The sequence below is a fragment of the Protopterus annectens genome, chromosome 6.part0 (genome assembly GCF_019279795.1).
Source record: "Protopterus annectens isolate FY-2018-M chromosome 6.part0, PAN1.0, whole genome shotgun sequence".
Classification (NCBI taxonomy): domain Eukaryota; kingdom Metazoa; phylum Chordata; order Ceratodontiformes; family Protopteridae; genus Protopterus; species Protopterus annectens.
In genome coordinates, this window is record NC_056737.1 from 1,627,310,045 (window position 1) to 1,627,326,228 (window position 16,184).

The 16,184-nt window shown below is 39.7% G+C and overlaps 1 protein-coding gene across 1 annotated transcript in view; it reads left to right on the forward strand.

Annotated features, from left to right (window-relative positions):
* DNAH7 (dynein axonemal heavy chain 7) overlaps nt 1–16,184 on the forward strand; it is a 4,771,155-nt gene that overhangs the window by 3,699,243 nt on the left and 1,055,728 nt on the right. Inside the window, exon 48 of the mRNA XM_044073696.1 lies at nt 5,003–5,129. Coding sequence (XP_043929631.1) covers nt 5,003–5,129 — 127 coding nt within the window. The remainder of the gene's footprint in view (nt 1–5,002; nt 5,130–16,184) is intronic.

The window sequence follows — 16,184 nt, forward strand, 5'->3', positions numbered from 1 at the left end:
TAGTACACACCTATGAACATATGAATTATTATTGATAAATAATCTGAAATAGTTATTGGTTGCATATCAAGACCTTAAATTAAATGCACATGTTCCTGTGAAATGTAAATTCTGCCTAGCCTAGCCCAGTTTCTTTTTATCTTGATGAATACTATGCACATTCACTCCAAACTCATAGTATTAAATTCACATCTTCTGTGCCAAGTATTTTCATACATTTCTTCAAAAGTATACCCTGCTTTGTTATATTTTCCCTTCTGCCCCCCCAGACACATCTTCACTGCTGCAAATGAAATTCCAGTCCCCAACTATAAGTAATATTCCTTGCTAAAAGCTAATTATTTCTCCCTGAATTTTTTTAAGCTCAGTTATGGCAGTTTTAGGTGGAATATAAATACTTGCCAATGTAATCCTCCTCCCTTGCCAGTAACCCCTTAGTACTACAAATCTACCATTATTTTTTTTATCCTCTTATATCAGTATTGGAGCTCCTCTTGCAATCAATATAAGTACTCCTGTTTTCCTTTGGCCCCGGTATTCTGCTAAATAACTATCCTGAAAACCTTTCTTTATCAAATTCATGTATTCAGTTATTTCCAAGTATGTCTTCTATAGCATAGCTATTTGCACTCTACATTTTTTTTTTAATTAATTCACTGCTCTTTCCTTTTTTTTATTTGTGAGACCATTGACATTTAAAGACATTACAGAAAGCATCATTGTATTAAAAAGTTGCTATTCCCACCTTTTATGTATAACAGCTTTTTTGTTAAGTGTCTAGTTCCAGCTTTTGTGTTACATGCATACACTGGTTGGCAGGTTGAACTTTTATACAGTTGTTCCTTGTCATATCCATTTGAGCCCATGTCACACAAAAAACAAACACACTCCCAATACCCCCCTTAAAATCTATTAACTTAACACACAAAACTATGTACATCTTCAAATATTGAAGTTTTACCATCCTAATAGGAACAAATGTCCTAAATTGATAGCCACACTCATAAACTTGGGTTAACCTAAAAGAATGGTTATCTATGCTAAGATGCATGGTGCAGCCTGTGCTTCTACTAAGTGCTATCTTATAGGTTCATAGGCTGGTACTAGGCTATTGACCCTAGGCCCTATACAAACCTAGCCATAACAATTCCTTGGATATTTCTTCCCACAATATTTACTTCCCTGGACCCCGTCTAGCAGGGTGACCGACATGATCCCCTGGGCAAATTTCCTATCTCCCATCCAGTCGTCAAGGTTCCTTTTGAAGAGGGCCAAGGAGGTGCACTGCTTGACATGTATGGGCAGTCTTTTCCAGAGTATGGGGAGTCTCTGGGTCAGGAACCTATCCCTCCAGCATGTTTTGTTCATTGTGATGACAAGGTTTAGATCCCTGGAGTGTGTGGCTCTGAGCTCTGTGTTTTGTCTTATCCCTATATAGCTCTCCTAGTTGGGAAAACATCTGAATGCTTTCAGAGAACATTATCTCCTAGCCAGTTTCTCTTTTTTTCTAGCCAATTTCTCTTTATCAGATTGTCTCCATGGAGACATGAGGACCAGATACAGAATTGCTACTAAGCATACATTTATTTGCTAGAGAAAAGTCTTATAATATTCAATATTCTTTTTCATTTACATGCTTTCTCTTAAAATATGTTACTAGATCAAGCTAAGACCCTTAAGGCAGTCATTCCCGCATGCAAGAATGGGCAAAAGCACATTATTTTTTTTTTTGCCATGCTCTCTTTTAACCGGACTTTTTTTTGTTTGTTTTTTACATTGCATTGCCTACATTCTTTAAAACTAAACAAGGAGAAAGAGGGAAGAAGGGAGAAAGAAAGAAATACAGGAGCACATGTTTACAATAGTATCCCCATTACACTTGAAAATAACTGAGAAAACTTTACTTTGTAGCATGCAAAGAAAGTGATGCACTATAAAAATAGTACTATTAAGAAAAAAAATTGTTTTACTCAAAGTTAACCTTCTCTCTACTCTACCGCTCCCCTGAGTATTTTTCTGAACATTAATGCCATGAAGTAGGGCATATACTTTAGAGACCCTTACAAGTTCAGCAAAGTCCTATATTCCAGATTTTTTTGTCTGGCATATTTCAAAGATAAAATTATTGCTTTGTAATCCCACATTTGTCAGTTTCAAAATTACTGATTTTATTCTTGTTCATCTCCATCTCCCAAATTGTGTCTCTGCTTCATTTTCAACTCACTCTCAATTATTCTAGTCAACTCTTGTGCTCCCTACCTTCTCTCCAGCATTTCCCATTGAAACATTAGAAAAGGTTTCACTGGCACAGTCTCTCTTTGGTCTTTATTATCAGAAGAACAGGAAGCAGAATCTCCTTCTGGTTTACAACTCTCTTTTTGTTTAAGAAACTTTTGTATTTCCTCCTTAGCATGTACTTCATCAAAAATGATTTTGTCTCTTCAAGGAAGAATAATCTGAAGATAGCTGGGTACAGCAGTTTTAATCTCATGTCTGCTGCTCAGCATTCCCTGAATAATGGAATAAATGTATTCCTCTTCTGCCTGGTGTACAATGAGTAATCACTCTCCACAAACACTACACTGTCGCCCACTTTTAGTACTTTGTCCTCCTGTTTTGTCAAAATCAACTCTTTCTGCTGTTATGATTGCATCTTTACTATTAAAGGTCTAAGTTGCTTTCTCATAGCTAGGGTTAGAGCGTACACATAACATGCCCTTTCAATTAACAACTCCTGCCATGGAATACCAATCCAGCTGATTATTTGTGCTTTCATAAAATTAATGCAGTATTTTCCTTCCAGCTTCTCTGGTACAGCTGAAAATCTCAGGTTTTCCCTATGTGCTCTGTCCTCTAATGCTGTTATTTTTTTAAACATCTTTTCTTGAACAATCTCATATTCAGCCAGATTTTCTTCATTTTGACCTCTGGTTTTTGGGGTGTTATCACCTCATCTGAATAACTGTTTTAAAGCTTCTTCCATTTTTCCAGCCTTTTGTTGTTTGAGTTGAGATACTCCATCAGTGTTTCGTTTATTTTAACCAGGTCTGTGTTTTCCTCTCGGTTATTGGAAGTCATGTCTGGAGCTTGCATTGCTTTTTGCTGAACAGTTGCAGTACTTTTCTCAGTCAGTGTTTTTTCCTCACCTTTTATAGCTTATTTTCCTTCAGGTCCTCTGTGTTTCTTTTTTCCTGGCATCCAGGCATTGCAGCTACTATCCAGTTACTGAAATTTAACCAGAAAGACACAAGTCCACTGGCTTTCTCTGCTGAGTTTCTATTTTCACACTGGAAGAGCTAGAATTAAGCTGTTACTCGTGTCACCATCTTGGAAGTTGATGTAGTGTGTTAATAAATAAATTGTATGCATCCACCATTGACTCCAGTCTATGTCTGTGTTTTTGCACCTTTTAGTAGGTCTTTGGTAGATTCAAATAAATTATACATTGCATTCCTTCCAGCAGCATTGTTTGCTGCTGTAGAAAAAAATACGGCCAAGGCTACACATACTCAGCTTAAGTATTACCCATCCTTGTAAGACTGTGAGGACAATGATGACTCAGTTATATACTACTATAGCTATTAACTCTTACAACTGTGCTTTTTCAGGAATGGTCCAAGAGCTGTGTGCATAAGGAGGTTATAGGAGTCACACCAAGGTCTGCAGATTGTGTCTTTATTTATTGCGAGTCTTTGCCTTAACCTGTCATTGTCAGACAGTTACATTAAGCCATATAGGCACATCACAGGAAGATTCTGCTAAGTTCTAAGAAATAGCTAGAGGTTTTAGACATTTATCTTGGTTACATATAGTTCCAGAGATGTAACAGGGCATTAAAGTATATTATAACTGTATCTATAATATACTGTGATCACTTGCATATCACTGATGCAATCTATATTCTGTACTACTAACTTAATTTACAAATTGACATTTTTGTAGTCACCCTTAGTCACATGTATAATTAAGTCCTAGCAACCACAGCAGTTTGTGTAGTATAGCTTTTAATATGACAGAACAGTATTGTAGATGTTTATTGTAATATCAAGTGCCTAAGACTCTTTTAACATAGCTATAAACATTTGTCCTGCCCCCCCAAATGCTCTAAACAGATGCATTTGAAGAAATTGCAATAATCTCTTCCATGTCCTCCTGTATTGGTTTAAATTTCATTTGATGCAATTTTATGACATGCATTGCTAATCAAATTTCTTGTGAGCTCACAAGTGATCATTTATTTATTTATTTTTTATTAATTTGTAAACCAGGTAAGCCTATTAGAGACATGGGCGACCTACGAGCACTGTCTGGTTAAGCGACTTCTTCAGAATCACACAGTAGATAAATGGAAGTGGAAGAAATCAAATCCTATACTCCTGACTAAAACAAGCTGATCAGTAACAAGGCAGAGCCTTAATCATCTATACTAACTGACAGACAATTAGGTTTCTGAAATATCAAAAGAGATATTTCTGTTGGCATTCAAAAGTTGCTGCTTCTTGGTTTGGGTCTGTTTCTAACCTCTTGCTTTTTAAGATACTTGAACATTGAGTTTCACTGAAGAGCTGTGATGGGAATTTCAAAGGTGCAGTGTACTATTAAGAGAATGGCTGTAAGGCATGGGCAGAAGAACAGACCACTGAAAGCACTGTACTGTGAAATCAGCTAATAAAAATTAATAGCTATTAATACAGTTAGTTCATTGTCTGACAATTTAAATGTCTTGGAATTAACAGAATTATGTCCTAGCCATTGCTGGGGGAGTTTCAACATTAAAAAAATGAATCCGCATTAAGAAATGGAATGTCTTTTAAAATGCTCTCTGTTGTTTTGCACTCGTGCTGGTGTGTGCAGTTAATGAGAAGCTTTGATGGTTTTTGTATACTTGACCATAAATGTTATTACAATGGTGGAATCCTAAGTGGTTACTAATAGCCTTTTCTTGAGTGCTCATTTTGAAATGACATTAATATTTAATAATTTTTCTTCTTCATATTCACAGGCTGCAGATCCTCAAGGAACACTTTACTTACTCCTTATACGTTAACGTGTGCCGCTCCCTGTTTGAGAAGGACAAGCTGCTTTTCTCATTCTGCTTGACTGTGAATCTTTTGAAGCATGATAAGATGGTCAGTATTTCAGAAGATTTAGTCTGGAGCTTTATTGTCTACTGGCAGAAGTAATGTTTGTTATAACAGCTTGCATGGGGAGACTACACTTTTAAATTCAGTAGCCGTAAAATAATGTATTAGCTTCCTTGTCTAGGTTCATCTAACCTCAGCTCTTCAGTCACTATTAAAACTAATGAGTCTGACAGCTATACAGAACTGAGAGATGGGACATCAGTGTGATATGCAAGTGATTTAGATTCACATCCATATTCCAAGATTTTAGGAGGAATGTTCTGAAATGATTAGCTGATGAATAACGGTACTCTAATGGAAATAGCATGCAGTCAAAGGCTGAAACACTTAACGGTAAAACAGGTAAGATTCAGCCTTATGATAGATTATTTGTTTTCTGTATCATTTGCAGAGAAAAAAATGATGAATAATGTACACCTTCTGGCAGATGTATTAACACTATGTAGTGAATACTAGAGGAGGGAGACTGGAGAAATAGCAGTAATTAATCTGAACAGATGTCAATACATGACTTTTGAGCTAATTCTGAATTGTACACCATAATATATCTTGGAATATTACTTTTTATCTATGAAAGGAGCTTTTGATTTGTTCATAAGAGTTATTTGGAGAATAACCATGCAGCGTGAGTCTGAGAGTTTCCTCACTAGGGTGTAAAAGATGTACACAGCCAAATGGAAATGAGACATATTATTGCTCAGACATTTGTATTTTTTTTTCTCTGTTACACTGTGCCCAGTCCTGAAGACTTCTCCTGAACAGACCATTAATAAATTCGGTGAAGTCCAGAAAAGAACAGTGCAAATTATAGTTTTGAAGCAAAGCAAGCTGTAAGAAAAAGGGTAAAGAATGTCTGTGTATAGCTTGTAGATTGCTGCTATATATGCTTTTTATATATGTATATAAATATGTATATATAGATATATATTTTTTATGCACATTTTATGTTTTTAGTTATAACTTTTAAATGAGGGCTATTGGGGTGGGGGTTAATGGGATTTAAGTGATAGGTTGGCTGTGATCATGTGTTTCTGTAAAAGCTCCTATTTAAATGTTGCATTATTCCTTGTTATAATAGTAGCACTGAGGAAAGGTGTTTGTAACCCGAAAGCTTTGCAAATAAATGTTTGGCTTCTTTGGCAATGGATTATGTGGTGTTCAAGTTCTGTTCCACATCACAGTGTTTACTAGTTTCCTATACAAAGGAAGAGCTCAGTGTAACCAATGATATGATCAAAGGTGCTGCTCAACGCAGGAACCACTGAAAGATTCAGAATGCCTGAAATAAATCAATTGAGTATTAAAGCACCAACTTTAATATTGGAAGCACTGAAAGGGAAGTTATGCAAGTGTCCCCAGAATCATAAAAATAATCACCCATGTAAAATTTAGAAAAAAAAAATTGATAGATCAAAGAATAGAGACAGCAAGATGAGATGTACTATGAACAATGCCAGTTCCTGAAAGCAAAAAAGCTACTTGAAAATCCAAGGAAGTCACCAACATGGAAATAACTGCCATCACAGAATAATCCAAATTATTAACACTTACAGAAGAGTAGTGGAAACAAGTGGAAGCATAGTGTAGACATTGCATGCTCCAGAAAAGGAACCATTTGCCCCACCCCCCACAAAAAAAACATTTAAGCAGGGGAATGAAATATAGAGACATAATGGGCTAATAAGCTATTCCATCACATCAGCACAACAGAAAACCAAGCACTTGCCTGTGTATGTCACCAATAACATTGGAGGTACACAAGACAAAACAGATAACACACATCAAAATAAACAGCAACTCAGGACAAAAAGTGGCACTTACCCTTAGGCAGACAGCACACATCAATAGCAGTGACCATTACTGCTGCAGGGAGAAGCTTCAGTTCCCCATACTTATTCAAAACAAAACACAGGTACGTCAGTATGAAAAAAGTTATAGATTTATGAGTGCAGGAACCATTGCTATAGCACAACGCACTGCAACACTGGGCAGCAGTGCACCCATCATCCACAATGTCAGCAAACATGTAGCAATTACAAAACAGGCAACAACAATATGGTCAGTACACCACAGCCACAATGCAAAAGTCAGCAAGCATAAGGATAACTCAAAATCAGTCCAACATGCAAAACATAAGGTACTGCTATCAAGAAATTAACATTATGTGCACAGATATTCAGTGTTCCTGGAAAACAGCATAGAGCAGTAAAGCATGACAACCAAAATAACCACTCTAAATCCAAACAAATGCAATGTCTACATCGCACAGATGGATAAGCCAGTACTGAAGTGGCCATAATTGTAACAGGGTATTTCCATGGAACCACAGTGGATCTGACAGAAAAAAGCAGCATACGCTTCACCTGCTGATATGTCACATGCTAGGTCATGAGATAGTAGGGAAATGCAGGTCCACAATGCTGAGATGCATGTAAACTCACTCATGAATCAAGCCAACAAAAGTGTAAAGGAGCCATTTTAATGCAGGAAATGAGGGCTAACAGCAGTGATACTGACATGGTGTTCAGACATAGAGATGCACACCATAGGCTAAGACACATGACAGAGCTTTCCACAAAGTGGCACATGCCAGCACCATAAAAGCAATACCACAGACAATTCCAATGCAGTCTATTTGCTTGTTGTTTCCCACATTTGGGCTCCTAACCAATCATTTTACACATTAAGAGAGCATAAGTCTGCACTCTTGTGGCAGGAGAGGGCTAACTTTACTCAACTGAGCTAGGAATTACTGGTACAAAGCTTATTGTGTCCTTATCTGATTGACCTGTGGGTTTAGTATTAAACTTGTTTCTTTCTGAGTATATTTAAGCCTAGCGTTTGCATGGGTCTTGGCTCATATACCCAGAGGGGTGCATTGTTGGCGACAAGGACAGAGACTTTGATTTTGTAAGCTTCAGAAGCCATACGAAGCTAAGAAAGTGAGTATAAGTTTACTTTTTGCACTTGCACTGTTTATTCTCCGTCACTGTGAAAGTCTGTTGAAATATTTAATTGTTTTTCTGCACTTTTTTTGAAGATTTCAACTGTTTGTCTATCTGCTGTAGAGCTTCTGTTCTAAGCAGTTACAGTGTAGCTAGTTGAATTCTAAAGCCTAGTTCCAGGCATCTGTTCGTTGTTTCCAACACTTGGGCTCCTAACCAGTCATTTTACATTAACAGAGTATAAGTATGTACTCTTGTGGCAATAAGGAGCTGATTTTACTCATTTGAGCTGAGAATTACTGATAAGGAGTATACTGTGTGCTTATCTGATTGGCATGTGTGCTTAAGTTGTGTTAAACTTGTTTCTTTCTGAGCATATTTAAGCTTGACTTTTGCACAAGGCTGCTGTTTGCACAGTGGCATCTTGAGGTGCCATATATAAATGTAAACATCAAAAAATTGAAATTTCCCTATATAACTATCTTGGATCTTTACTCCAGTTCTATGACTTTCACTGTGCAACAAGTTTGCTTGGTGAGCACCACTTAAGCATTCAGCTAGGAGTTTTTTAGTTAATATTAGCTCATTTTAGTACCCAGGGCTATCACTGCACAGTGAGCAGCTAGTTAGGGTGGTGGTCAGCTGAACTTACAGTAAGCAGCCACTCCCCACCTTGTTCAGTTTGTATGCATCCACCATTCATATCCCTTGTAAGTATATTAGGACCAGCATCCATAGATGGGCACTTTTCTGCCATCTCTGTTTCTGGCTTGGTGGACATGGGCATCCTAAGGCAATGTAGCATTTGCTTCATGTATACTGGCAACCACTTAATTCTTGAACAGACAAATACAGTATGTGAGATATGTACTTATACATTGCCACCGGAACCAGACTCTCACATACAGACAATAAATGCAACAAACAGGTTGTCAGTGACTTATACACACCTCTCACTGTACCCACTAAAGACCACCAACTTAGACCTACATATGCGGAGGTGCTCACATGTAACCTTCCCAAGCTTATCACAGGTGCAGTCCTCAGAAAACCCACATCCACACAAACAAGACACATACCAATACAACACATAAAGCCACATCTCATTGTGTCTTAACCACCAAGCCCACAAGGTAAAACAGTTCAAAACCCAACATTCTAGTCTAGTGTGAGACACACAGATGTCCTCCTTACAAGGCTAGATTAAAAAAAGTGTTACAGTTAGTTGCCTGTCAAGGACCAGGATCTGGTATATCGCACAAGCACTCAGGTCACTCACCCCTAAGTACCAGTATGACTCTGTTATAGTCCATGTAAGAGTGAATGACCCGAGACATACCGCCCTGGACTATCTGAAGAGAGACATGACTGAACTCTGAATATGTGTCACTGGCAAGTATGAACCTAACATTGAGCATCTTCAAGGATGATGACAGAAAATGGTCAACTTTAATAATTGGCTTAGCTACTGGTGTCATTCCAAAGGGGTCCAGTATTTGTCAGCCTGGGTGGACATGGTCGACAGACCACACTGCTTTGCCAGGGATGGCCTCCAACTGTCACCTGTTGGCTTTCTGACACTGGATTAAAACATTATCCACCCCTATTCTGCATTTTTAGGCATTGTAAAACAGACAAACCTCCCAACATAACAAACAATATTCAGGGAAAGCTAAAGGTGTTGCTGCTCACTGCTAGCACTGCTAGGATTCTCAACAGGAAACTGCTTTCCCTGGAAGCTCTCCTCACTCTGGAGAATGCTGACATCTGTGCAGTCACAGAAACATGGTTTAAAACCACAGAAAGCACCACAGCTGTGCATGGCTGTAATGTCTATCATATGATCCGTTCAGCCACTGAACATGAGAAAGTTAAAGGAGGAGTTGTATCTATCTATATAAAGGATAATCTCACCTCAAGATCGGTCAGACAATGTGATATGCTAGAACTACTCCATACCCAACTATCTATAGGAAAAAGCAACTGCCAAATTCTTGTTAGCTACATATCACCCACCATGTACCACAATAAATGCACATCATAATTAGAGCTACTTAAAACACTTATCATCCAGCCCGGTACCGTACTTATGGGTGATTTTAATTACCTCTCCATTAACTGAGAGGCATGCACAACCACTAACATACAGGCTCAAAGATTCCTTGACTTTGTAATTTCAAATATGGTGGAACAGCTTGTCCGCACTCCCACCTGAGGACCAAATTTCCTAGATCTGATACTCACAAATATGGAAGAGTACTGCTGCCCTCCATGTGTGATGTCTTCTCTGGTAAAATCAGATCACAAAGCAGTTTCCCTAGAAATTAAGGTAAAGAGAGGCCCCACCGCTGAACCCCAAGAACTTTAAAAACCTTTCTAAAAGAAAATACCCTCTATTAAGTAATGGCATAGCTAGATTCCAATCTCCCCAGATTCATAAAACAGTAGCCTATGCACAGCAATACGCTAAAGCCCTGTATGACCACATAAACAACTGCATAGAAATGGAAGTACCAAGCTGAAATGAGCCCAGGTCAAACCACAAAAACAAGCCTCCCTAGTGGACCCCTGGTCTTAATAAACTATACAAAAAAAGAAGAAAATCCTGTTGAGAAATAAGAGGGAATGTATACAACTGAGCAATAAATCCACATTAGTTTAAACAAGCAGATTAGGGGACTAGTAAAATCTCTGAAAGCTGACTTTGAGGAAAAATAGCTTCCAAAGCTAAAGATGAAAATAACGCATTTTTCAGCTATGCCTGTAGTCTTAAGGGTAACACCTAACAATCTGCAGACTTTGTTATCGATGGCATTTCCTATACCCAACCGGCAGACGTAGCTAATCTGCTGACCAATAAATTTAGCTCAGACTTCACTCACCCATCACCCCCATTTCTCCCTCAAGAAATGCCCTCTGCCACTGCTCCACCAATTATAACTAAAGAACAGGTAGCCACAGCACTCTACAGGGCTACAAACATGACATCAATGGTTCCCAACAATATACCAGGATGTCTCTTAAGTAATTTGAATAGTGACCTATCAAGCTCAGTAGGATCACTATTTAACTATAGCCTCCAGACAGGCTTTTTTCCCACAGAGTTGAGAACAGCTACAGTCATATCATACGCCTGCATAAGGGTGGACCGTAAACTGACCTGGGAAATTTCAGACCCGTAAGCTTGACTAGTCTTGTTTGTAATGCCATGGAAATAATAATCTTGGACATGATAAACAAAGACACAGGAAACCTCCAAACACTGGGCCCATCCCAGTTCAGATTTGTTAAGGTTAGCTCATAGATTGTAGGATCATAGGATCATAGCAAGTTACTAGACTAATGGCCCTGAGGCCCTTACAAGCCTAGCCAAGTCCTCCCCCTGTATCTGCGATCAGCACCTATTTTCCCTGTCCAAGAGAGACACAAGTGGAACCCCCAGGGTGAATTTATGGTTATCCAGCCAGTCATCCAGATTGTGCTTGAAGAGGGCCAAAGAAGTGCTCTGCCTGACATGAATTGGGAGTCTATTCCACAGGTGTGGTATCCTCTGGGAGACAAATCTGTCCCTCCAGCAGGTTCTATTAATCTCACATACTAGGTTAAGGTCTTTAGAGTGAGTAACTGGTGAGCCATTGGACTTATGGATATGCAGCATTTCCAAAAAAGCAGAGTCTGAGATTAGCTTATACACAACAAGGCAGAGATCACCTCTAAGTAGTCTGTATGAAGCAGAGTAAAATGACAGTGATTTCAGCCAATCTTCATAGGACAGATGCTGAATACCTTGAATTCTCCTTGTGAGGAACTTTTGTGGTCTCGTCTCTCCAGTTGCTGCAGGTGCCTGTAAAGGTACATACCAAAAGGGGCATTGTACTCATTTATTGGCCTGATGAGAGAAGAGTACAGAGAGGCTGTAACTTTTCTTTTCTGGAGGCAATGCCCTTACTTATGAGATGAGCAATATACAATGCCCTTCCAACCACTGTGGAGACATGGTGATCAAAGGTAAGGTTGCTGTCATCCTGTGTGCCTAGGTCTCTCTCCACTGAGTGCATGCTTAAGGTGTTTTTATTGATGTGGCAGTTAGCAGGAACATCACTCTTACCTAAAGGGTTGATAATACATTTTTGTTGCATTGAGTTTAAGGCTATGACTTTGGCACCAATCATTTGTTTGCATAAGACCCTCTTGTAGGATGTTGACATCGGTTGTGGATTCTATGACCGCTCCCAGTTTGCAATTGTCAGCAAACTTTGTCAGCCATAGACCTTTAGTTTTTGCTTGTACTCTGGAGAAATAGATTCCAAACAGTCGAGGACCCAGGACTGGTCCCTGTGAAACACCACTGGTTATGGGTCTGCTGCTGGATGCGGATTTCCCTATTTTGACTGTATGGGCTCTATCGGTGAGCCAGTTAGCGACCCATAATGATATAGGGGTTAATACCAAGTTTATCAATAATGTCTGAGTGTGGGACAGTGTCAAAAGCCTTGGCCAAGTCCAGGTTGGCTGTATGCACAGTTTTATCCTTGTTCAGGGCTCTGATGACTGTCTCGAAGAAGTCCACCAAATGTAACAGGAGTGATCTCCCTTTAACAAATCCAAACTGAGTATGGTCAAGTGTTTGGAGATTACCTATATCTTTGTTGATAAGGTCCATGATGATTTGCTTCATGGGCTTGCAGATAAGGCTAGTCAGGGTAATAGATCTATAGTTCCCAGGGTCAGTGGAAGCACCACCCTTGTGCAAGGGGATAATGGTGGCTGTTTTCCATTCAGCTGGGATGAAGCTGGTATTTAGACTGATTGAAACCAATGGTGTTTTTAACTCTTGTGGAAGCCCATGTAGGATGCAGCCTGGGATGTTATCAGGTACCATAGATGTGTTTTTGACCTTAGAGAGGACATATATGACCTGCTTTCTAGAGATACAAGGTGGGGGACAGGTAGAAGGAATGTCATGGGGTGTGTGTGGTGGGGACAGGGGAATGAAGTTTTCACAGAACCTGTTGGCTAACAGGTTTGCTATGTCCACAGGCTCAGTGTATGTGTTATCATTAACTACCAGTTTGGCGCAAATCTGGGTCTTACCTTTTAGGCTACGGACATAACTAAAGAATGCCTTTTGGTTGCCCTTAGTTGAGGACATTAATTTGGATTCATAGTTTGCATTGGAGGGCTTCACAAGAAGTCTTATTTGCTTGTTTAAGCTGAGGAGGGATTTTTTCCAATTTAGGGCATGCTCCCTCTTACTTTTGGACAACAATTTCTTCCATTTATTGTAAAGCCTGTTAATGGCAGTTGTCCACCAGGCAGATCTGCTCTTCCTTGAAGAGCTTGCTTTGGTCCTCTCAGGTAAGGTCACATCAGTGCAGTTATACAGGTGTTTGTTAGAAACATTGTTGTAGGACTCAGCATAGTTGCCAGTTCTGAGAGGGGGAGATGCAGGAAAGCTATTTATACCATCCCTTAGAAGGCTATAATTTGCTTTGGAGAAGTTTTTTTAGTTTTATTGCTTCGTGGGAGTGTTTGGTGTGACAGTTACTTCGAATGAGACTGATTTGGGATCAGATCTGACAAGGGAAGACCTCACAGTGGGGGTGCTACAGTGGTCCCCCATATTGTTAAGCACCAGATCCAAGATGTTGTCACCCCTAGTTTGGGTGTCCACCAGCTGATCCAGGGCATTTAAGTTAATGAACTCAAGGAAACTCTGGGCAAGTGACTTTGAACATGAGTAATTTACCCATTCAATGGTTAGGTAATTAAAATCACCCAGAACCAGTGTTCGGATGTACCTTGATGGATTCCATTAGATCCAATTAGGCAGAGTGAGTGTCTTGAATCACGGAGGGTGTCCTGTAGCTGGCAATGACTTGAATAGGTGTCCTACCAACAGTTAGTTGCACCTGAAGTGTTTCCTGGGAATCATACTGTTTAACCAGTTTGGAGGTGTATTTATCTTTAATGAATATTGATACACCACCTCCTTTAGTTTTCATGCCTTCCAATAGTGGTCTGAATGTGTGGCAGGAGGTGTAACCTGGTATGGCTGGGGTGCTCTCCACTGCCTTGAACCAGGTTTCCATGACTGCACAAATGTCAGCGTCTTCCAAGGTGATGACTGCTTACAGTGAGTACAGTTTCATGTTAAGACTCCTAGCATTTAGCAGCATAACCTTTGAGGTTGTTTTTTGATAAAAATTTTACATCGGGAATTTTGTCCTTGTGACATTGCCTAAAAAAGGCACTATGGGGGTGGCAAGAGCCTTTGCCAGTAGCCAAAATCCTAGGGGTGACAGATGAAGACCATCTCTGGCAAAGCATCGAGGTCTATTGATTATGTCATCCCAGGCTGACAGAAACTGGATCCCCTTAGAATGACACCAGAAACTAAGCCAATTATTAAAGTCAATGATTTTCTGTTTATATTATGGCATCGTCCTAGGCCAGGGTAATATGCTGCTCAAAGCTAGTGACATACCTGCCTGTGACACATAATCAGAGAGCTCAATCTTGTCTCTCTTCATGTAGTCCAGGGAGGTACATATCCAGTCATTCACACCAACATGTACACTGACCGACTCATAATGGTACTTGTTGAGAAACTTTAGTGCCTGTGTGTTCTGATGAATCCTAGCACCAAAAAGACAGCTAACCGTGACTTTCTCCTTGTTCAGCCTGGTGAGGGGGATGTCTGTATGTCTCACTACAAGTCTCTCCTATGACTACGATATTTGGAGTGGATGTGTATTGCCTTATGGGTTTTGATGGTGAGACACTTGTGCTTGTGTCATTATGCCTACTGTGTGTTTTGGGTGCTATGGTTGGTTTAGTATGTATGTGTTTTGGAGGTCTGTGGTGTTTAGGTAGATCTTTTGTGAGTACCTCTGCATATGTTGGTCTATGTGTATGCCATATGTCATAAGTAGGAGTTGTGGTAGGTGAGCTGACAACCTGCTCTGTATTGCTATCTATTGCATGAGAGAGATTTGATTCCAGATTCATAATGTAGGTGCACCTCTCACAAATGGTGCAGGAATGATTTAGATGTAGAGGGTTGTCAGTGTACATGAGGCAGTTGCTACACTGCCTCAGTAGACCTATGTCAACCAGGCTGATAGGAGAAAAGAAGGGGAAGCTGATAGTTAATGGCCCTAGGAATAATCTTGGTCTGGTAATAGGCTATAACAGTTGAAGAAGGAATACAGCAAGGGCAGGTATTAGTAGATTTAAGAGCAAAGAGCTCTGGTTTAGGTAGTATTTGTGAGGCTACAGAGCAGGTATCTGTAACCGGCAATCCCTCTAAGCAGTAGTGCTCGATGCTGTGCAATGTGCAAACATGTGCAAACAAGCACAAACCAGTTGAAACACAGGCTTTTTTTAAGCAGAAAAATAGGAAACAGCCAAAGTTCAAGTTACCCAGCTAAACACCCTAACTAGAGCCCTGCAACAGTAACTTTAGCTAGGTCAGTCCAAGACTGTACCTTCCTCTCATGAGGGCATGGGGGAGGGGGCTGTTCAGACAAAAGATTAACTGTTTTACAAGCATCAAAGTCACAAACAGTAGTAGATACAGCAAAAACCTGAAGCTAGTCTATGCTAGTGTTTTTCAAGTACAGCAAACAAGTAAAATGAACAAAACACAAAGATGAACAGTAATTACAGCTGTAAGACGATTTCAATTTTCAGACAATATAACAAAATGCAGTAACATGCAGTTGCACAGTTTAAACAAACAGATATGCAGCAAATATTGTTTTAGTTAATCAGAAATTGCAGAAAACAGTTGAAAATAAGCACTTATTTGTTGTAGTCTCTCAGCAGGTATTTGGAAGAGCAAGGGCAGAAGGCCTAATTCTCTGCAGCTTTGAGCAAACCTGCTCAACTTCTTCAAGAAGATCACTAAGGCCATGGATGAGGGTAAAACAGTGCATGCCACCAACCTTGACCTGGCCAAGGCATTTGACTCAATACCCCACTCAGGTATCATAAATAAACTCACAGAATTGGACATAAATCCCCCTACATCACCAGATGGATAGCCAATTGGCTGGTCAAAGTGGGTGAGTGTAGTTCCAGCAAGAGGCCA